Source organism: Oryza brachyantha, chromosome 2, assembly GCF_000231095.2.
Source record: "Oryza brachyantha chromosome 2, ObraRS2, whole genome shotgun sequence".
In the NCBI taxonomy this organism is placed as follows: Eukaryota; Viridiplantae; Streptophyta; class Magnoliopsida; order Poales; family Poaceae; genus Oryza; species Oryza brachyantha.
The window spans coordinates 15,889,272-15,910,345 of record NC_023164.2 but is presented as its reverse complement, the minus strand read 5'-3'; the positions used below and the strand labels follow the sequence as shown (position 1 = coordinate 15,910,345).

General features: G+C 41.1%; 3 protein-coding genes across 5 annotated transcripts; all 3 read left to right on the top strand.

Annotated features, from left to right (window-relative positions):
• Positions 1-8,801: 8,801 nt before the first annotated feature.
• LOC121053514 (ethylene-responsive transcription factor ERF024-like) lies at positions 8,802-9,314 on the top strand. Its single transcript, XM_040520619.1, has one exon. It carries the CDS (start codon positions 8,802-8,804, stop codon positions 9,312-9,314), a length of 513 nt encoding a protein of 170 aa, XP_040376553.1.
• A 2,116-nt stretch (positions 9,315-11,430) lies between these two features.
• Positions 11,431-16,353, top strand: LOC102719646 (protein WVD2-like 7). Of its 3 annotated transcripts, none has more exons than XM_015833519.2 (10): positions 11,431-11,578; positions 12,334-12,529; positions 12,779-13,525; positions 14,006-14,533; positions 14,830-14,888; positions 14,980-15,063; positions 15,148-15,226; positions 15,323-15,424; positions 15,724-15,809; positions 16,018-16,353. In XM_015833519.2, the coding sequence occupies exons 2-10, from the start codon at positions 12,452-12,454 to the stop codon at positions 16,040-16,042; spliced, it is 1,788 nt and encodes a 595-aa protein (XP_015689005.1). In that variant the 5' UTR covers positions 11,431-11,578; positions 12,334-12,451; the 3' UTR covers positions 16,043-16,353. The 3 variants fall into 3 exon arrangements, with proteins under 3 accessions (XP_015689005.1, XP_015689006.1, XP_006647385.1); XM_015833520.2 differs by lacking the exon at positions 11,431-11,578 and adding an exon at positions 11,788-11,912 and having other exon boundaries at positions 15,341-15,424; XM_006647322.3 differs by lacking the exon at positions 11,431-11,578 and adding an exon at positions 11,788-11,912.
• A 1,784-nt stretch (positions 16,354-18,137) lies between these two features.
• LOC102701060 lies at positions 18,138-20,722 on the top strand. The gene is made up of 2 exons (XM_015833983.2): positions 18,138-19,258; positions 20,522-20,722. Exons 1-2 carry the CDS (start codon positions 18,179-18,181, stop codon positions 20,645-20,647), a joined length of 1,206 nt encoding a protein of 401 aa, XP_015689469.1. The 5' UTR covers positions 18,138-18,178; the 3' UTR covers positions 20,648-20,722.
• Positions 20,723-21,074: the final 352 nt, after the last annotated feature.

Below are 21,074 nucleotides of genomic sequence, written 5' to 3'. Positions count from 1 at the left end.
GAGGGTGTTTAATTCTTATTTTCAATGAAATAGTAAAAAGCGCGGCTAGAGCACGATATCCCGTTGGACTGAATAATTGAAAAACGGGTAGGTGCATAAGACAAAATCATTAGCAAAGTTATTTAACAATTATGTCCGAACAGAATACCGTTCTTTAGTCTTTTTCTAAATAGTAAATAGTAAGAAGACAGGCTGCCCATCACCTAGAATGGAAAATAAGATTATCGGGTTGTGTCGTACACGTGCCGGCTCATGGGCCGACTTTAGACATTCTGATATGTCAGGCCCAGAAGACCAGTAATGTCGACATAAACAAGATCAAGTCCAAAAGGCCCAAACTGGCCCTACCTAACATGATGCTCTAGTGGGTTGCTCTTGATGTGCCTGCCCGAGATCAACCAAAGCCTGCCATGAATGAGCAGGCGCACGGGTGGCAATAGACCAAGAATCATGATTCTTTTCTGCCAATCCTTATACACCTTTAGCGTATAATTTATAAAATTTTACCTTATTCCGTGTTACACTCGAGCCTTTAAAATTTATAAGCTAAAATGTTGGGCCTATTACCCTCCCAAGACGTGACTCGTGAAAGGGCAACGGTGACGGTCAACTCAATGATATCATGCTAAGTGACTATTGAGATATAATGTCTACGTTTCACAATAATTTCATCTTTTACTATATGTATTTGTCTTGTAAAGATTTTTTTCCTTTGAAGTAATCAATACATAAAAGTTTTCTAAAGTGGAAGTCCTCGTGTCAGGCATCTAGCGAACCTCCTCGAAGGAGGAGTTTGATGAGAGTAAAAGAGAGTTAGGAGGGATGAGAAGAGTAAGCCCTACCTTGGAAAGGAAGGGAGAGAGAAGAGGATATTTTAACCACATCATAGACACATATGACCATGTAGACACAAAACCTTCGCAAATCTCGGCCGGACAACGCGTCCACGTGGCACAATCGATGGCTCGGGACTACGCTCTGCCAGCGCAATGAACGCTAGCTCTCCTAGGCACAAAACAAGCGATCGAACAATCTAAGGCCCTAAAAATATTCCACACCTGCGCTAGCTGCAAAGATAGTATTTGTTTTATTTTTTTGAAAATATAATTTCTAAATAATTTAACATTTATAAACTAATACAGGTAAAAAAATAGTGCACACGGAAATACATCCAATATTAAATTGCATATATTGAAGCACTAAAAACACATGCGTGTTTCCAATGACTAAATAACTAAATTGGCATATCTACAATTACGCGCAGTATTAACACTTACGATATTACATTGTACATATAGATTATTTGGCATATCTACAAAGCGCCCTGCCAACGTGTTAGACAGACCAAAACATGCGATTATTTAGTAAAACAACCTCTATATTTCTACCAAATTACAAAATAATCTTGCAAAACATTAATGTTGACTACTATTTCAATTTTTATGCCTCAATTTCCTAAATTCCAATAAATAGCTAAATAAATGATATAAGTTTTATTTTGGCACCATACACTCTAAAATACATCAAGCTTAGTTTTAAATGATTTCATAAAAGATCCATAGCACCATTAACTATGTATTTATGGTTGCAATCTCTACAAATCTAAACCGTTCAATTTGTAGTTGCGGCAAGGCCGCGCGACCTTTCTAGTCTAAACTAAAACATGCTTGATGGCATATGAAGCTAGGTAACTAAATTTGGGACGAAGCGAATATATATATATATATATATAACTTAAAAAAATTAGTCACACGTAAAGTATTAGTCATGATTTATCGTATAATAACAATATATATTAATCGAAAAAAATTCAAATAAGATAAAAGAGTCAAAAATTATATCCAAATACTTAAAAAAGAAGAGACTTGTTTTATGACTGATGGAGCAGTAGCTCGCAACATCCATGCCTACAGCGCTGCAGCTTTCCTAGAAGTGCCGGAAGGAATTAATAATCAGTTAACTACAACCAGGCGTACTGCTGGCGATCGACTTACTGTCGCTGCCGCCGTCCCCTCAGGTGTCGGCACAACAGCCTGAGCCCGGGGCCGGCCTTCATGGAGAGACAGAGAGAGAAAGAAGGCTTAATTAGCTCCAATCCCCTTGTTGTTTGTTGATCCATCCATCCATCCATCGATATCCGGTCAATGGAGATGGAGCAAGTACGGCGAATCATCCCCCCGGCGGCCTCGACCAGCTGCCTGCACAGATCCTATCCAATCGATCGATCCTAGCAGCAGCAGCAAATCTATCGATGGATGGCGACCTGATTGAGGGCCGGGTCCAGATGCGCATGCAAATTAAAGCGATCGATCGCGTCCAGCTTCGGTGGCCGCACGTACACCGGCGACCGGCCGGCTCCCTCTCCCCGTCGCTGCAGCTAGCTAGCGCAAATGATTGCCTCCGGAGCGGGCGGGGCCGCGCGAACCGCGGAAACGACGACAGCTCAAAGCCGCTCGTACGACGGCCGGACGCCGCCTACATCTCGCCCCCCTTTTCTCCGCTCCGCTAGATCCGTGCATTCGTCTCTCCTGATTGGATCGATATTCTTCTTGCTAAATTCACCTGTCGCTTCCGAGCGGGCGAGGCGAGGCGAGCTGTGCGGTGCAGCGTACATGCATGTGCGTGCAGTGTCTGACCGAGGATGCATGCATTTTGGTTGGTTTGAGTTGCCTCATCTTGTCCAGCTATGGCCCCGTATAGCCCGTGAAAAGGAAATTTTTTTACTGTCATAAGTTCGGAAGGGGTTTTCGGATATAAATAAAAAAAACAAATTTCATAGCTCACCTAGAAACGCGAGACAATCTTTTGAGTCTAATTAATTTGTCATTAGTACATGTGAGTTACTATAGCGATTATGGCTAATCATGGACTAATTATGCTCAAAATATTTATCTCATGATTTTCCCCTAACTGTGTAATTAGTTTTTTTTATTTATATTTAATGCTTTATTTGGATATCTAACTCACATATAGAAATTATAATATAGATGTATTCCGTGCAAAAATTTTCTATATAGAAATTTTTTTTAAAAATCAAATAAATTTATTTTTCAAATTTTTAATAAGTAATACTTAATTAATCATATACTAATTATGTTTATCGTTTTCCGTGCGGGCTAATAGGCTGACCCAACACCCACGTTCGAACGCAGCCATAGGCACAATCGCACGAGCTACCTAGCTGCAGGGTATGCACACCGCGCATATCCTCATCATTTTTTATGTCATCTGAATATGAAAAAACTAAAAACTTTGATGAGATTGATTAGTGTTTGATGTATCACTGCACAAGTATGCCTGATTAAATTTGATATCCATAAGTTACAAGAAAAATATAACTCTGAATGTTCGTATATTAATCGGAGCTTAACTCGTTCTTTTTATTACAACTTACAGTGTCAAATATAGATATCTAAGTTTGTGGAGTAGTCTATTACATCTTAATCTATCATTTAATTCTTTTAGTTTTTTATAACTATTTAAATAACATATAAAACCATGGAATATCCTCGAAAGGTTTTAGAATCCATCTCCGCCGCGCAGAAGTTAGGTTAAATAGTCTCGAGCTGCGATTAACCTGTGTGTCCGGCATGGCCAATGCAGCGGCGTGGCCTTCTATTCTCGCATAGAGGAAGCTGGCGCTGTGTGTGCTGCTACTGACCACAAAAATCCAGAGGCCATGCCAATGTAGTCGCTGGCTAGCTAGTTAGCCTGCTGCGCCGGCCGCTGTATGCTCCAGCCGACACACAGTTTTGGCCGATCATCGTTTACTATCTTTTTCTTTTTCTTTTTTTTTATGTTTATATGTCAAAATTTGAATTATTAACCTTAAATTCCGAGTTAATTTTAGATATTTTTTCGTCAAAACTTATTTTCCAGCATTATTTTTTAGATCGCTAAAAATATGTGTATAATTTTTTTTATTCACACATTATTGTAAATATATGTTCTTTGGTTTTTCTATAAAAAGACCTAAACAATTACCCCATGTAGACAGGTAGAAAGGTCAAATGATTACTCTCTCCGTCACTAAATGTTTGACGCCGTTAACATTTTTATAAACGTTTGACTATTCGTTTTATCTAAAAAAATTTGTCAAATATGTAAAGCTATATATATGCATAAAAATATATTTAACAATAAATAAAATGATATAAAAATAATTAATAATTATGTAAATTTTTTAAATAAGACGAATAGTCAAACATGTATAAAAAAATCAATTACGTGAAATATTTAGCGAACGAGGGAGTATTTTGCGTTGCTAGCAGGTGGATTGCTAGCGACGAGGAAGGGTGAGCTCAGCTTACCCCCTGCCGCAACCTTGAGCTAGCTTGCCGCGTTGTACCACGTCAGCGTTCACGTGTTACCTTTGCTGATACATTTAGCAAGTTTGGAGAGGGTCTAAAAATTGTATTTTTCAGGTTTATTGACTAAAATAGTATCTAGTTAAGTATAATTTTAAGGATCGGTGATGCATTTTTCTGAGGTATGTATATAACTTCGTTAAGAAGCTTTACCAACCAACCAAGTATCAATCAGGATACAAAATTACACATACATGTTCGTGCAATAGTAATACCTGCATCATCATCATCATCATCAACAACCGAACAAGATCCTGATCAGATCCATGTGTTGGAAATATGGTCGTTAATCAACGTATCTCAATTCAAAGAAATAAAATACTAGTCATGACATCTACTAAGAATGATCTTGAGATCGTGTTAAATATGAACATGCTAATTACTGTAAAAGCATATACTATAAACATGTTTAGCACATAAGTAGCAGGGAATTTATACCCTGAGAATGTGTTCTCTACCTCGGTGAGGCATTGTTGTTGATCACGTCTCCTCCGTTACCGTTGCCATTCCCTCTGCCGCTACTAACGTTATCGCTGCTGCCACCGCACCGTTGTCGTTGCCTCTGCTAAGCTAGGTCGCTGCCAATACCGCCATCGGAGGACATGGTGTCATGAAGACGAGGGCGACGAAGACTGAGATGGAGCATTTGCAAGCAGCGCTGAGCGCCAAAAGGAACTTGAGCCCTGAGACGAAGTCGAAGCAATCGCGGAGCACCGAGATAAAGTCGGAGCAGTCTCCCTAAGACACTCCCAAAAACTTGATCGTCCGCCTACCTATACAAGTACGCCGGCGGATCGAGTTTCGGAGGCCTGCTCGTCCCGTGTACCTATGCGTGCAAGTGTTAGAACCGAGGAGAATAAGAATGGTAGCACAAGAATAGAGAATTGGGTACCTTTTCGTGAAAGCTTTGAAGCATATTTGTACGAGACAAAAAACAAAGGAGTTTGCGTGAGGAGAGAATGAGTCATTGACTCGTCAAGTGTTGCCCCGTAATGATCAGATCCATGTGCGATTAGCACACCCATTAGTCATGCCTTCCTAATCACTAGGGATAGCCTTTGAGTAGTTTGGAACCACTCGGCCACGCCAACCTTCTCCCTCGCTCACACGCCCTAGGACCCTAGGACTTGCCTTGGCCCCAGGCTCAGGACACGCCATGGCCTCGAGATCCGTCCTAGCCTCAAAACCCTGGGATACAACCCAACCCCCGGGCTCAGGACCCCGGGGCCCTGTCTCGTCCTCTATGCCCAATGAGTCCTCGGCTGACGGCACGCGTGTGATTCTCTGTCTTCTATCTCAACTAATCAACGGATACATTCGCAGTAGTATAAGCTAATAAAATTTATTTAGAATAAAATAGTTCTAACCATGTACGTGATTCTCTGACATATTTTTCTTCCCTTTCTTTCTTCTCCACATGTGGAGAGATGGGAGTGTAAGCGTGTTCATCGGTTGATGCATCAAGAAAAGAAAGTGACCGTACCGTTCTTGGATCGACGCCCTCCCTGCTGCTGATATTATTTTTTTAATTTCTCAGCTGGATCTGATCGATGCAAGAGGCAACCACGTCCGCCGTTTTCCCGCGGAGCACAGTGTGCGCATCACATCTCGTCGTCGGCAAACACATGCCTGCCGTCTGCAGATCGCTCGCTCTCGATCGAAGCTGAAAACTGCATTCTGCTCATATGATTGCTGCACTGCTCACCTACATTCGGTGTCATATGCACCCTGACATTTATAGTTTCGACGTACCGACTTCAGGCCTCCTGGCTAAGCTAGGGATGCCCATGAAATATGGGTCATCTCTGTATTCTATCGACAATAAAATTTAATCGATATCGTTGATTTAGTTTTATGGAATGATTATGTATGATTAAATTATACTACCAATTATATTGGTATATTAGAAATTTAAAAGGATAATATCATTCTTTTTTTAATCCTAAATAACCTAAGATATTTCCACGTATACACACACAGACGAATCAAATGCCACCACGACCAATGATGCAGAAACGATCTACTCTGCAATGCATCCAGGCATCCAACCTCCCATTCATAATACACATACGTAATACATTTTTTGATTGACAAAAAATATCTAAATTACAAAATACTACTAATCAATTAATTAACAAAGCACTAAATTATCATTTTTAATAAATGACTCAGATTAATTCTATTGTTAGTATAATATGATCAGTAGAATGCACCGGAGATGGACTAATAAGAAACTAATATATATAATACGTGTGAGTATGAAGAAAAAGAATCCATCTTGCAAGACAAATTGCATCGATCTTAATATCGACCATATGCAAAAATGAGAGGGAAAGGGGGATGTTTGGATGGCTTCCACAATTTATCTAAGGTTACCACACGTCCACACCTCAGGTTAGGCAAGTTAATGATTGTTTGGCTCATGGCTACTCTTATGACAAGATTTTTTTTTCCATTATATAGATCCTACGTGTCATAAAAAAAAGTGCAGCAATAGTACCTTGTGCTACCTAAAGTATGACTCTAATTTTATTTAAACACAAGTTAATGAAATACTCTACCACGAATGACCCTGAATACTTACAAAGAGAGAGAAAATACTTCTAGTTTCCCTTTCTTTCCTTCTTTCATATTCAGAAAACTAGGTTTGTTTGATGTCCATTTCTAAAGTTAAAATCTTTGGAACATGTGTACGGCAGGTGATGGGTAATAGGCGAGGGACCTCTCATGGCCATGGTCCGCCCTTGTACGGCTTCAAGTGGACGCGTGTCATGCTGTCATACCGGGAGACAGGTATGCCGATGCTTAACTCGATCCATGATTTTTACCTGCTTGACTGACCTTGATTTTTCCTACCTGAACATTAGAAGGTACCTAGTTGTCGACTTGTTGTTATCCTAAAATACTGTTCCCTCTGATCTAAAGATAGAGCCTACTATTAACTCTTATTTGGTTGACAAATTTGATTCATGTCAGCAATAATGATGATACGTATAGAGTTAGAGTCAGGTACGGTTTCTTTATTAATGTAACAAAATATTTTTATTATACTACTTTTCGTTTTAATACATGCAACAAAGTTTTCTTTAATAAATGCTAAAAGTCAACTCTAGGTCGCTGTTATGCATAACAACGATTTTTCTCTTTTCTTTCCTCTCTTTCTTTTATATTACCAAATTTGCTTAAAGTTAGCTAATAAATATCTTTGTACGTGTCTTAAATATGCAAATATTTTTGGCTGATTTGGATGCATGGAAATCCATAAAATTTTAGCCAATCAAGTATTTAGCCAGGAAATATAAGCACTTCAGAATTTAGAATATTTTATCTTAACCTCAATATTTACTAAACAACTTACAAACGTTTAATTTTGGAACGAGAGTAGCCGGTCCGAGCTGCTTCCACGATGCATCACTGTCTCCTCCACTGCTTCTTCCACACGGACTCAATGCAAAACTGCATCCAAAAGGACTCAGAGGGTGTTTAGTTGCCAAAATTTTTTGGCAAAAATATCACATCGAACGTTTGACTGAATGCCAGAAGGGGTTTTCGGACACGAATGAAAAAACGAATTTCACGGCTAGCCTAGAAATCTTGAGACGAATCTTTTGAGCCTAATTAATCCATCATTAGCAAATGTTGGTGACTGTAGCACTTATGGCTAATTATGGATTAATTAGGCTCAAAAGATTCGTCTCAAGATTTCTTTCATAACTGTGCAATTAGTTTTTTTAGTTCATTTATATTTAATACTTTATTTAGGTGTTCAAAAATTCAATGCGATGTTTTTGGAAAAAAAAAATTAGGACCTAAGCAAGTTGTCAATCATAAAGCTCTTACGTCACCACGTGTGACGAGTGATCATCAATCACATCCTAATTTAATTACATTAGCAGCAGTGTAATGTCATATCGTCTCTCTCCCTCAGCTAGTCAGTTTGCTTCTACAGCATGCATCCAGCTTGCTTGCTAGTGCCAAACAGTCAAGACAATCCATCACATATATTGATCACATATAAAATTGAGTAAGCATAAAGATATACTAAATTTTTAATGTAAAATTTGGTATCTCGGTATCTAAGATATGTATCTAAGATATTAAAATTTACGTAGAAAAAATGGTACATTTTGATATTTTATCGAGTAATATAAAATTGTTGAATAGCGATATGTGTGTGGTGTATATGTTTGCATTTCATGCTGTTTTATCATCGTTAATCATCTCCAGATAACTGATTAGCTAATGATCATCTGTCACTTCCATGCACAGCGACTCTATTAGCTACAGTTTCTCGTCACCCATTGCCTATATAAGCACTCCAAGATCATCTCATGATCCGCATTGCATTGCATTGCACCATGCATGCATTTACATAGGGATTAGCAGCTGGCTAGCTGGTCCATGGAGCAGCAGCAAGCAGCAGCAGCTCCGGGCATGGCGGGCGGCGGCGGCGGTGGGCCGCAGTACAGGGGGGTGAGGCGGCGGAAGTGGGGCAAGTGGGTGTCGGAGATCCGGCAGCCCGGGACGAAGGTGCGCATCTGGCTGGGGAGCTTCGACTCGGCGGAGATGGCGGCGGTGGCGCACGACGTGGCGGCGCTGCGGCTGCGCGGGCGGGACGCGCAGCTCAACTTCCCGGGCTCCGTCGGGTGGCTGCCCCAGCCGGCGACCGCCGACCCCGTCGACATCCGCGCCGCCGCGGCGGAGGCGGCCGAGCGCGTGCGACGCGAGCCGGCGCTGGTCGCCGCCTCCGCCTCCGCGGCGCCGGGGCGGCTGGAGCTTGGGAGCGGCGGCGGCGACGGCGAGTTCGACGAGCTGGAGTCGCCGAGGCTGTGGGCCGAGATGGCGGAGGCCATGCTGCTGGACCCACCAAAGTGGGGCCCAGACGGCGGTGACGCGGCCGACGGCTCCCAGAGCTGGGCCCACGGCTCCCTCTGGGACGGATGCTGATTAATTAAGTTTCTAAGCTTAATTAGACGGCTGATTAATTAATAACCTAATATATATTCTACACGTCCACGTGGCGTTTCGTTACGTTAGTCTACCTCTGATAGTATTAGTCTTTAGTTTTATTTTTTTTTCTTGGTGGGTAATTAGTTTGATGAAGGCATAATAAAGCTAGTAATATGACATCTTAGTATATTCTGTGGCGCCCCTAATATAGATGCTGCTATGTTGATTAAATTGATATCAAATGGCCTGTCCTGCTTTGCATGTTCATCCCTAAAACTTTGGATCAAGATCAGTACTGATCTTAATTAAGTTTGCTGTGGTTTCAATGTAATCTCGTTTAGACGAACGAATGTGCAATTTTCATGTGAAGAATGCTGCTATCTTGAAATGGAGAGAAATATAATATATAAAAAGGAGAGGAGCAATGAAAATATCAGAAATATTTAGCGCCTCCAATCAAGGTATGACATAAATCATATATATGATATCTATTGTTTGAGTTTTGAGCTTTTTTTTTATGTGGCCTTAAGTATGGATTTGTTTGTAGCTAGAGTGTTCGTTGAATCATCAGAAGGTATTACCTCCATCTTATTAGTTCAAACTAAGCTACTTTATAATATTCTGAGACACACACGGTACTTTTGAACATGTAATAAAGCTTGGAATTAATAACGGTTGGATCGTAGTCGGTGTTTAATCTGTATTTTATCATCTATCCAAATGCGGGATTTTATCTTTTGTGCTGATTAATTCCGAGGTGTGATTAAACGACATATTTATAAATAAAAAATAATTTGTGAGTAAATTTTTTATACATGTATTCCTAATGATCCAAAAGCCAAAGTTGAAAAATAAACTTCGATAAAAAAACCAAAATTAACTTTAAATTTAAGGTTAAAAATTTAAATTTTAGTTTATAAATATAAACAGAAGCGAAAAGATATAGGTGTGAGTTATCTGTGACGAAAAGTTTGATGTGTGGACGGACACGTGGGGCGGGGCATATCTACGTGAATTTTAAGGTTTTTATCAATGTTTGTACAACCTTGTCTTTTAGATCGCAAAAATATGTATATAAAGGTTTAATTTAAAAAATATTTTTTATTTGTAAATATACCATTTGGTTTTTTCATTAAAAAACCAAATATATTACTCTTATTGAGTTTGCAGCAGTACAACTGCAATTATGAAAAGAACAGTACAGGGTCTACGATTGCCCTTGAGAACCAGGCTAATAATATAGCTAACAAGCTAGCTATAAGACTCTTTGTAGTCTTCTCTGACCTCACTCGTGTAACAATTAGTTTTTCATCATTAATATATGACCCACATGTCTCTCTCACAGAGTTTTTTGGGTCTTGTGCCCAAGCTGGTTATAAGCTTAGAACAAGTTCAATAATATAGCCAACTACTAACTCCAATTTATTTATAGTCAATCTAATAGTCAATTTATACCATAGTTACCTAATACATGGTCCCACATATCATATACACACTGCGTTTGTGCTATAGTCGATTATAAATTAGTAGCCCACTACTCTTGTATCTCATCTCTTATCTCTTTAAAATATATTTATAGCCGACTTATAGCCTGCTATTGTGCTTGCTCTTTATAGCTTACTTTTCCTTTCTCTCATTCCATCATCATTTAGCCGGCTTATAGTCTGCTATTATACTTGTTATGAGAATATACGCCCTCTCAAGACATAACGCAATGCATTCGAAGACCGAATTTCAAATCCAAACTCCAAACTCCAGTTGGAAGACCCAACCCAAACACACGACATCCCAACTCGAAAACCCAACCCCACGAAAACCGACAGACACCACATCAAAAACCGAAGCAGTCCTCGAACATACAAAACAAAAACCGAAAGAATTCAAAAACCAAATTCCTAAACCTCGCCAAACGGAGAGCCCAACAAGAAGAAGAGGCCCACACAACACAAACACAAACACATCTCCGCAGGCAAAGAGAGAGGAGAGGGGCGAGGAGGACACGTCAGCCTGCCACCTTTAATTCGAACGTTTCCTCCTCGCTCCGCCCAGCCGCTTCGATTCACACCCAAATTTATATTATTTTTATTTTTTTTTCATTTCCTTCCTTCTCTCTCGCGTCGCGGCTCGCGCTCGCATTCACTTCTCCCTCCTCCCCCTCTCTCATCCCGGCCGTTGGAGCTCGCGATTTCGCCAACGCCGCCGCATTCACTCCTCCGCCTCCGCCTCCGCCCCCGCTCCGACCAGATTCTTCCCGTGCTGCGGTAGGTGAGGCCTCGGCGTCGATGAAATCGATCGGTTCCAGTACGCCCCGGTTCCAACTTCTTGATCTGTCGTCCCTGCTATAGTACGTAGTAGTGGTACGCCTCCGGTTCTTGATGGCGGCTTCGTTTGGTGCGGGGGCGGGACGAGGTACAGCGGGTGGGATTTGGGAGCGGGTTGGTAGCTGGTTCCTCTCTTGTGGTGTTCTTGGCTCTTGGCTAGGCGCTGTGGCTTGCTCGCCATGCCGCGTTGTTGCGGGGGCGCGCTTCTGGGGGTTCTTGTTTGTGTGGTAACCCGCGGTTTGATGGCTTTGGCTTCGTGAGTGTTCGTCGCGAGGTGCGGCTCATGTTTGCTTGCGAGAGTTCATCCTTTCTTTCCTTGGTTTTTGGCTGTGTTCTTCGTCGGTTGCTGTATTGATGGTTTGGTGGCGTTGATTTGAACTTTTTGTTATATTAGGGTGCTGTTTCACCCTTCAATGCAAAGATCTCCGTTTCTTTTTTTGCTTTTCATTTCCGTGTGTTTACGGGGGAAAAATCAATGAGCTAACAAGCAAAATCGCAGGGTTTTAGGTGTTGAAATCAATTTTTTGTTGTTGAAATCCTCCCCCCTGTTGCCCTCTGCAATCGGCCGTTTCTTGGATTGGTTTCATATAGACATATATAATGTTTGGTTCTGCTATGTTTTTCAAATGTTTTTCTTGTGGTTTGTGTGTAACCATGAGATTGTGCTCATGTTTTGGGTTTAGCAATCTCTGCAGATATATTGGATAGGCCTGGTGGTGTAATTTGTCTGTGGATTCTTGTTCTGCTGAGGTTAGCCAGGTGACAAACAAGAACGGAAATCATACTGTTTAAATTAAGCAAGAAGGGGAAGAAATGGCTGCAGAGGTTGGGCATAGATTCAGTGGGTGGTCATACTCGGATGTGCCTTACAACGACCACCACACACAGGAAGTATGTTCTGCTCAATTTTACGAACTCTAATTACTATTATCAAATGAAAAGCCACTACACACAAGCATGACATGGTGCAGTGCGAGCCACTGCTTAGATCACATTTTTGTGGTTTATTGTTTTTACAAGGCTAGATTGTGGATTTTGTTTTTAGTAGTAATTTCTATTGTTGTGTGATGTTATAGTAAAAATCACCCATTGTTTACGTGATCCTGAGTTATCGTTACGCGTGATTTGGTTGGTGTTCAGGATGCTTCAGTTCAGAAAATGGTACTTGATCATGGCTCAGTATCATTTGGTAGATTTGCTGCAGACTCCTTGTCATGGGAAAAAAGATCAGTATTCGACCATAACAGACGCCAAGAGGAGCTAAGCAACCTCACAATGCCTGGTTTAGTTGCACAGAAGAAGGCATTCTTTGAAGAATATTACAAAAGAGCCAGACTTTTGAAGGCTCAGGAAGCTATCTGTCAGACTGAAGCCACATCGGAAGAGGGGACCGATCACTATGATGCTGGTGGCCATAACATCCAGGAGCCTAAATTACCTTCAGATTGTTCTGAAGATCCAGTTGTTGGCGCTCCAAGCTCTAGTTTTGAACCATCCACTGGAGTGAGCTCATCAGATGGAAAGAAATGCCAAGACCCTCATGGGCTAGGGTACTTGACATTTAACCCTTTGTTTTCTCAGATAACAGGATTGCAAAACACTCGGCAGGAGGAGGGCTCTGTCTCTGATCAAAAGCAACATGCTGATGGAGATTTCCCGTGCGCTACACACACAAATACCAAAGATGTGCTCAACTGTGAACTTCTGGAGAGAAAGGTTCTTGCACCAAAGCATGTTGCATCAAATGATAATGGAGAAAATGTTGCTGTTTCAAGGATTGTCTTGCCAATAGCAAGTCTGCAATCAGGATGTCTGAAAATTGATCTTGAGAAGAAGGAATCAAGAAAGAACAATGTAATCACTAATAGATCAACAAAGATATCCAAGGTAATGGAATAATGATTTAGAATCATCCTTTTGATGGAGCTGTATGTCCGTTGATGGTGAATCATTAACAAGATAGATTAGAAAAATGATGCTATTTACTTGCTTCCCGTTAAGGAGGCATGCAAAATCTAAAGAACCAAAATACTGTAACACATACTTCATCACAAGGTTCATATTGAAAAGTTTTCCATCGCATAAGAAATTTCATGCATCAAATATAATGTTCATGGATTTTTAGTTCATCTACTTCAAATATATAGCCTTCCAAAATCCAAATCACTTTGGAGGGGGCACAACTTCGAGAATATACATTACTCTGTATGACCTCAAATATGTGAATGAGCAAAACCACTTCCTAGATGTAGAAAAGAAAATTTTAATAGCATAGATTTACCCTCTATGTTGATTGGTTTAGATGTTACCTGAAACTTAACTTCCGAATCTGATTTAACCGTATTTGTCCATGTTGCATTATCGCAGGAACCATCAACTTCTTTGATCCACATCCCAAGGATTGATTCAAGAAGAAATTCAAAAAACAAGAACTCTCAAGATTTGAGGGACCCATTCCACAAAAGAGTCGAGATGAAATTGCGTGCTCTATCTGATAGGATGAATGCTGATAGAGCTGCAGCATCTTCGAGATCAGCTTTTCATCAGCACATTGATAGAGCTGTGACATCTTCTAGATCTTCTATTACCTCATGTAGATCTTCTACATATCAAAATGGTGACAGAGTTGCAACCTCTTCCAGATCTGCTTTGTGTCAGAATGCTGATAGGGTTTGCACATATTCTAAATCAGCTCCACAGGCTTCTCATAGTTCTCTTAGAGAACCACATGGTAGATCTACCCTTTCTCGTGCAGTTTTTGTCAACAAAGGATCATATGTCTCTCATATTGCTCTCAGCAATGCTAGTACTACTGAGAAGTTTGCTGCTAGTCGTCCTAAACACTCGGTGGTGCCCAATTCATCTCAAAATACAAATACCTTCCGTACATCTCAGGTAGGTTTTCCCTTCAAATTATTCTTATTTTGGCTATTACCACATGCATGTTTTAGGATTTTTTTTACCAAATTGAGGATTTTGAATTGTCTGTCCAAACTGTTACAACGCTTTTTTGACAAATACAACTTCAGTCCTTTGCTTTCTATCAAATCGTTTAAAATTGCTTCCATCAAGGGACCATTACATTCATTTTTTTCTAAAGTGTCAGGAAGCTAATATATTTGAAGGTTCAATATCCACAATTCAAATATTTGAAAAAAAATTACTTGTAATAGATTAATTACATTTGGCAGGTCACATTGAAAAGATCAGCAGGTGTTAGCTGTATAAATAACGGACCACAGAATAAAAGGTATTTAATTATTTTGTGTTTGTTCAACATATAGTGTAAGTCTAGGAAGAATGTTGTTGAAACTCTTGTACTTGTTTGATCTGATGGTCAGGAAACAGCTTAGCACACCGTCAAAATGGGATGAAAGTAAGCTGAACAGAGGATATGCGCGCATGTCTTCACCCTCAAGCGCAAGGTCTATATCTCTCTCCTGTTATAAATTGCTTGATCTGCTGTGAAAATATATGGTTCTTATAAACTGTATTGTTCTGTTGTGCAGAAGTAGCTCTGTGGGCATTCTTCCGTACAAAACTGTGAAGGCTCCAAAGATCTCAAATGTGAAGAATGTTGTGGCCAAGGTAAAATTGGTACCATGACAGTTCATATATTCAGCACATCATTTCCAAATTTCAGGGTGGTTAAGCACATAACTTTTGATGTTATAATGTGGACAGCATACTGAAATTATGCAGAAGTCAATCAGTGGAAGCCATCCTGCTGGAGGAACAAATGTGCAGTCAAAGTGCGTTGCAAGCTGCAATGAGCAAAAGAGAAAGGTCCGATTCTTTGGAATCTTATAATAGGATAATTCCCTGTTCTGACTTCAAAAAACTCATATTGTCAGTAGCAGGCAAGGATCAGCAAATTTTCTATTTCTTTAGATGACCGTTGCTCAGTGTGCCTCCAAGCTCCATATACATGGGATGGCTGCTAGCCTGCTAGTCTGCTACTTGTTTTACTCGCATTATATTTATATCTAGTTGAACATGGATGCTCTTTTTGACTATAAAATGCTACTACAGACTTACTTATGCAGCTGAAAAGTAATCAAGTTTGCTGCACTCATCTTGTGCAGGTAATCCCATTACGGACTAGTAGCCTGTCATCTAGCACAAGGAACAATCTGACATGTGGTCCATCGATGAGTAAGAGCAACCCAAGGTATATGCCCAATTTACAAATCATTAAAATATGTTCAAATGTTCTATTCACTCAGTTTATGTACAATTGATCGTCCCACAGAAGTCCCCATGAACTTCGATCTATACCCTTGTGACCCCAATGCCATATTTTATCCACTGATGCCTGATGTTATCTTGTTCCCCACAATCCTAACGGAATGACGGTTCTTCATGGTCTGATTTCGCAGACAGGAGAGACCACGATGGCGATGACGACGACGACGACCCTATCGGAACAATCAGCTCGGTGCAGAAACTGCGGAAGCTGATGATTTTCCTGGATCAGTTTCGGCGCGGCACTTCTGGACTTTTGACACGGCCGTTCTGCCTGGCTAAGGCTACTGCACCCAAACTCAGGTTTGGTAGCAGGTTTAGCCATCGAACTCGGCACAGCCACTGCTGTGTCAGTTTCATCATCTAGGAGAACTGTAGTAGTTTTTTTTTCTTTTTTTCCTGGACATAGTTGCTAACTTGCTATATATTTGGTCGATTTGGTGACTTGTGTCACTATAAACAACCTTCAAAATTCAATTAACAGCAAGAGGGGGGGGGGGGGGGGGGGGTTATTGCACTTTAAACCACTACAGCCGTAAACATTTTTAGAATAGATCTAAATCAATTATTTTTTATTTGACAACAAATAATAAAAAATAAAAAAATAAATCATGTAAGAATGATGGTACTAAATTTACTACTTGCTCCGTCCCTAAATATTTGATGTCGTTGATTTTTTTATGTACGTTTAACTATTTATTTTTTTAAAAATATATAAAGCTATATATATACATAAAAGTATATATAACAATAAATAAAATGTTATGAAAATAATTAATAATTATGTAATTTTTTTGAATAAGATGAATAGTCAGACATATATGAAAAAGTCAACAGCGTCAAACATTTTACGGATGGATGGGGTAACTATCAGTATATGCAACTATTTTTTTCTTTAAAATAACTTATTCTATAAATATTACTTCTTCCGTCCCAAAATAAATCAATCTTTTACTTTTTTTACCTATAATGTTTGCCTCTTTGTCTTATTTAAAAAAATACGATTAATATTTTTATTTTTATTAGATGATAAATTGTGAATAGTATTTTACGTGTGACTATTTTTTTAATGTTTTGAAAATTTTTCAAATAAGATGAATGATCAAACGACATGAAAACCAAAGAATTTCTTTTTTTGGGACAGAAGGAGTATCATGTTAGTGATAAAAAATATTATATTTTGGGTCAAGGGAGTAGCGCATATCGCAATCTGATTTCTCCGCTGTCTGTCGGCTTTTTGTTTTAGGTCTTGTTTAGTTTGAAAAACATTAAATCATTTTTAGACACCCATTTAAAATATTAAACATACTCTAATTATAAAACAAATTTTAGATTTCACCTGAAATACGCGAGACGAATCGTTTTGAGTCTAATTAATCCGTCATTAGTACATATTGTTACTGTAGCACGTATGGCTAATCACGTCCTAATTAGGTTTAAAAGATTCGTTTCATGATTTCCTGCATAACTGTGTAATTAGTTTTAACGTTCATGCATATTTAATGATTCATTTAGATGTCTAAAAATTCGATGTGATGTTTTTTGAAAAAAACTAAACATAGCCTTAAATTATTCTTCTCGGACGAAATGATTGAGCTGTTCTTCTGCACCGAAAGCGAGACGCCAGAAAATACGATCGATCTGTGTCTCTGTGTGCGTGGGAAGAACAACCCAAAGCGTGGCGTGGACGAAAGTGGCCAATCCTCTCCAAATTATGAATTTTCTAACACCGATTTGGTTAGAATTTCGTTTAACGTGGAGACCTTTTTACATTGAAATTTTGAGAGTACTACTATGCAAGTCCTCCACATTCATACCAAAAAAAAAAGAACTGGTTCGAGACTGACTGACAGTGTGGGCCCCACTTGTCAGGCAGCAGCGCGCCTCTCCCCGAACCCTGGAGCCTACTTTACCTACCTCTCCTAGATTTTTTTGCCCGGGAAAAAAAATCGGGTTCGCCGCGCACTCCGGCCTCCACGTCCGCACTGACAGTGGGGCCCACGCAAGCGGTGAACCATCCGGACCCCACTCGTCAGTGACACCGCGTACCCACGAGACGTGTCGCGTAGCAGAGCCCCCCTCCCCTCCGCTCGTTATCCGCCGCCCCGGCCACGTGTTCGCCTCGCGCTTTCCCCCTTCCGGTCACTGCGAAGTGGGCCCCGCCCGGACTCCCATCCCCGCGGGCCCCACCTCGCCTTCCTCTTCCTCTTCCTCTTCTTTTTTCTTTTTGCTTTTTTAAGACTCCACCGCTGAGGAGAGGAGAGGAGAGGGGAGGGGGAGAGAGCCGCGACGGCCATGGAGGACGCCGCCTCGGAGATCAGCGACTGGGAGGTTCTCTCCGCCGCCTCCGGCCACGTGGGCGACGAGGGGGACTTCGTGGTGATCGTCTCGGGCGAAGGCGCTGGCGGCGGGGGCGGGGGCGTGCTCCATGACCACTTCGCCCTCGGCCCCTCCCCTGACGCTGGGTTCCCCGGCGGCGAGGGAGGGCGCGAGTGGTCGGGGCCCTTGTCTGACGGCGAAGGGGTTGGTTTGTTGGATGGATTGGGTTCGCTTTCGGCAGGGAGATTGGATCTCTTCGAGGAGGATTGGAGCGAGCCGTTGCCATTTGGCGGGGATGATGGGGCCGCCGGAGTAGGCTCGGCCCTGGGCGCCGCTGTCCCATGCGAAGCGGCCTTGAGCGGAGAGGAGATGCGGGATGAAGCGGAGGTTGAGGAGGAGGAGGAGGATGGTGCCACGCGCAGTCGCGGCGAGCTTGAGTTTGCTCCTGGAGAGGAGAATTTGGATTCTGACGCAACCGTGGGTGCATATTTATCGCAATTCGAGTCACTGGAGGATTCTGATGTGCAGCTGGGAGATGGAGGCGTTACTGCGGCGGGAGGAAGCTCACCTCCTGAAACTCTTGGAATTGATGGTGCAATGGAGACTCTACAAGAGGAGCCGGTTCAATCCAGTTGCGGTGAACCGAAAGGGTTGGCGAAGGATGGATCCTTGCCGCTGGTTCAATCCCTGGATGGACGAAGCTCACTTCCTGAAGCTGCTGAAGTAGGTGATGCAATGGGGACTGTCGAAGAGGAGCCAGTGCAAGGAAACAGTGGTAATGCCGCTTCCGGTTGCGGTGAACCCGACGGCGAGGCGAAGGATGGTTATTTGCCTCCGGCTCAAGCCCCAGGTGTCGGTGAAGGAGACAAGCAGGTAGTCGTGTGGTGGAGGCTGCCGTTTAGGTTGCTGCAATGTTGTGCTTGGAAGGTGAAGCCAGTTTGGTCCTTCTCCATTGCCGCCGCATTGCTGGGGATATTTGTGCTTGGGAGGAGGATGTACAGGATGAGGCGCAAAGCCCGGGGACTTCCGCATATTAAGATTGCATTTGATGATAAGGTTAGCAAAGTCAGCTCTTTGCTAGTAATTGATATTACTATTCTATGGATAAATGCCTGCACTAGATTAATACACTTGATAGCTGCTATGGTTTCACCATTTTTGATGAATGCTTGCACTAGATTAATACTTCCAGTTGTTAAGTTGATATGAATTGGAATAATTCACGCTGTGACCTGTGTCTCAAACAATCTCATGCTCTTAATTTGAAATGTTTTCAGTTACTGTTTACACATAAGTGCAGTTTTATGTGTGCCATCAAATCACATAAAACACGACAGCTGAAATTCAAAAGGGATTATGCTTTTTTTATATTTGTAAATATATGGCTCCAACATATTCTGAGCTCTTTTGTCAAATGCAATCTACTGCCTGATCCTTTTTTCTTCTTAGAATCTAGATGGATTATGTAGGTATGATCTCACTTGATCGCCATTAATTGATTATGTTGACATGGTTTAAGACCTGATGATTATTTGGACATGGTTTGTCACCTAATATCCCCTTTAAACTCCCTTCTGTTCCGTTTAAAGTGTTGGAGTTAAAAAAAGAAAAGTATTTTTTTTTTGTTCCACAACAGGCAGTTTTGGTTTACTCATGCTTGCATGACTTTTTTCAGTACAAGTTGCCTTCAGAGCCCTTATAGTACTCTAAACAAACACGCAAACTAGCCACCATTTGATAATGACTAGCTAAAACTTGTACTGTGTTATGCAATTAGACGGGGTTGAATTAGGACTATGTTTAGTCATAGGGGTTTTATGCCATGTCAGGACAAAGAGTGGAATTACTCTTTGCTATCAATCAGCATAGGCACACAGAATTCTTGCACATGGAAAATTAAAGGGAGATAAATATCAGCTATCCACTGGCCCATAAAACACATGCATGCATGAACCCATCCCTGTTATTGTGGAGATATCAGAAGATTAATAGCACCACTTTTGGTCCTTGTCAAAATGATATGTCTCTCCTTTCTGGAGAGATGGCAAAGGCACAATTAATATCACAAAGCAATGATACTAAAACAACGAAATAGCTCTCAGCTAAGGGGTGTTTGTTCAGCTGTGCACTGCATTTTTTTCTCAACCACTAACCAATGAGAGTATCAGTACACATTCGCAATCAAGCAATCAATGCCAATGTTTGCGTTAACACCATTACTTTGTGAAGATTTATATATTTTGATATGTTTCTTTTTTTCCCCTTTGGGCCTCAAGGTGTCTAATCATGTTTGCTGTTTATTGGTGGCAAACAATACAGAAAACCTCCCAGTTTGCAGATCGTACAGCTCGTCTCAACGAAGCCTTCTTTGTGGCAAGACGTATACCTATGCTGAGGACTACTTCCGGTGCTGTGTTCCCATGGTCAATGGTTCAAGAAAGATGAACTGTCCTATAGAAACTTCCATAAAAAGAAGATAACGTGTTGCACGAGCAAGCAGCAGATCTGCATGAGGAACACTAGTAAGATTAAGAGCATCTGAATTGGCATGACAACGATATTTTTCTCGTCGGGGGGCGCCAATGTTGCTGATGCCTGACGTAGTAGATGTTCCTTTTGATTTCTGAGCTGCCATACCACATCCAGTTTATTTTGTTTCCCCCGATTTTTTTCCCCTTTAGCTTGTTAGGTTAAAGTTCTGAAGTGTCAGTGTAGCACAGAAGCGTATGTCTGTTGCTCTGTACGTGTTTATGAATACTCCACTATCAAATCCAGTGAAAGCTAAAGTCGTCAAATTTCATGCATCTTACAGCTGAAGTGGTTCTATGGTTCTACTGATGTGATGACCGTTTGTCCCCGTGAATGTAAGAGG

What these genes read in the sequence shown, in the direction of transcription:
- LOC121053514 (XM_040520619.1), top strand. Translation starts at nt 8,802, where the DNA reads ATGGCGGGCGGCGGCGGCGGTGGGCCGCAGTACAGGGGGGTGAGGCGG.
- LOC102719646 (XM_015833519.2), top strand. Translation starts at nt 12,452, where the DNA reads ATGGCTGCAGAGGTTGGGCATAGATTCAGTGGGTGGTCATACTCGGAT. An exon ending in AACGGACCACAGAATAAAAG is followed by an intron (nt 14,889 to 14,979) that starts GTATTTAATTAT and finishes TCTGATGGTCAG; the next exon opens with GAAACAGCTTAGCACACCGT. An exon ending in TCTTCACCCTCAAGCGCAAG is followed by an intron (nt 15,064 to 15,147) that starts GTCTATATCTCT and finishes TCTGTTGTGCAG; the next exon opens with AAGTAGCTCTGTGGGCATTC.
- LOC102701060 (XM_015833983.2), top strand. Translation starts at nt 18,179, where the DNA reads ATGGAGGACGCCGCCTCGGAGATCAGCGACTGGGAGGTTCTCTCCGCC. An exon ending in AGATTGCATTTGATGATAAG is followed by an intron (nt 19,259 to 20,521) that starts GTTAGCAAAGTC and finishes CAAACAATACAG; the next exon opens with AAAACCTCCCAGTTTGCAGA.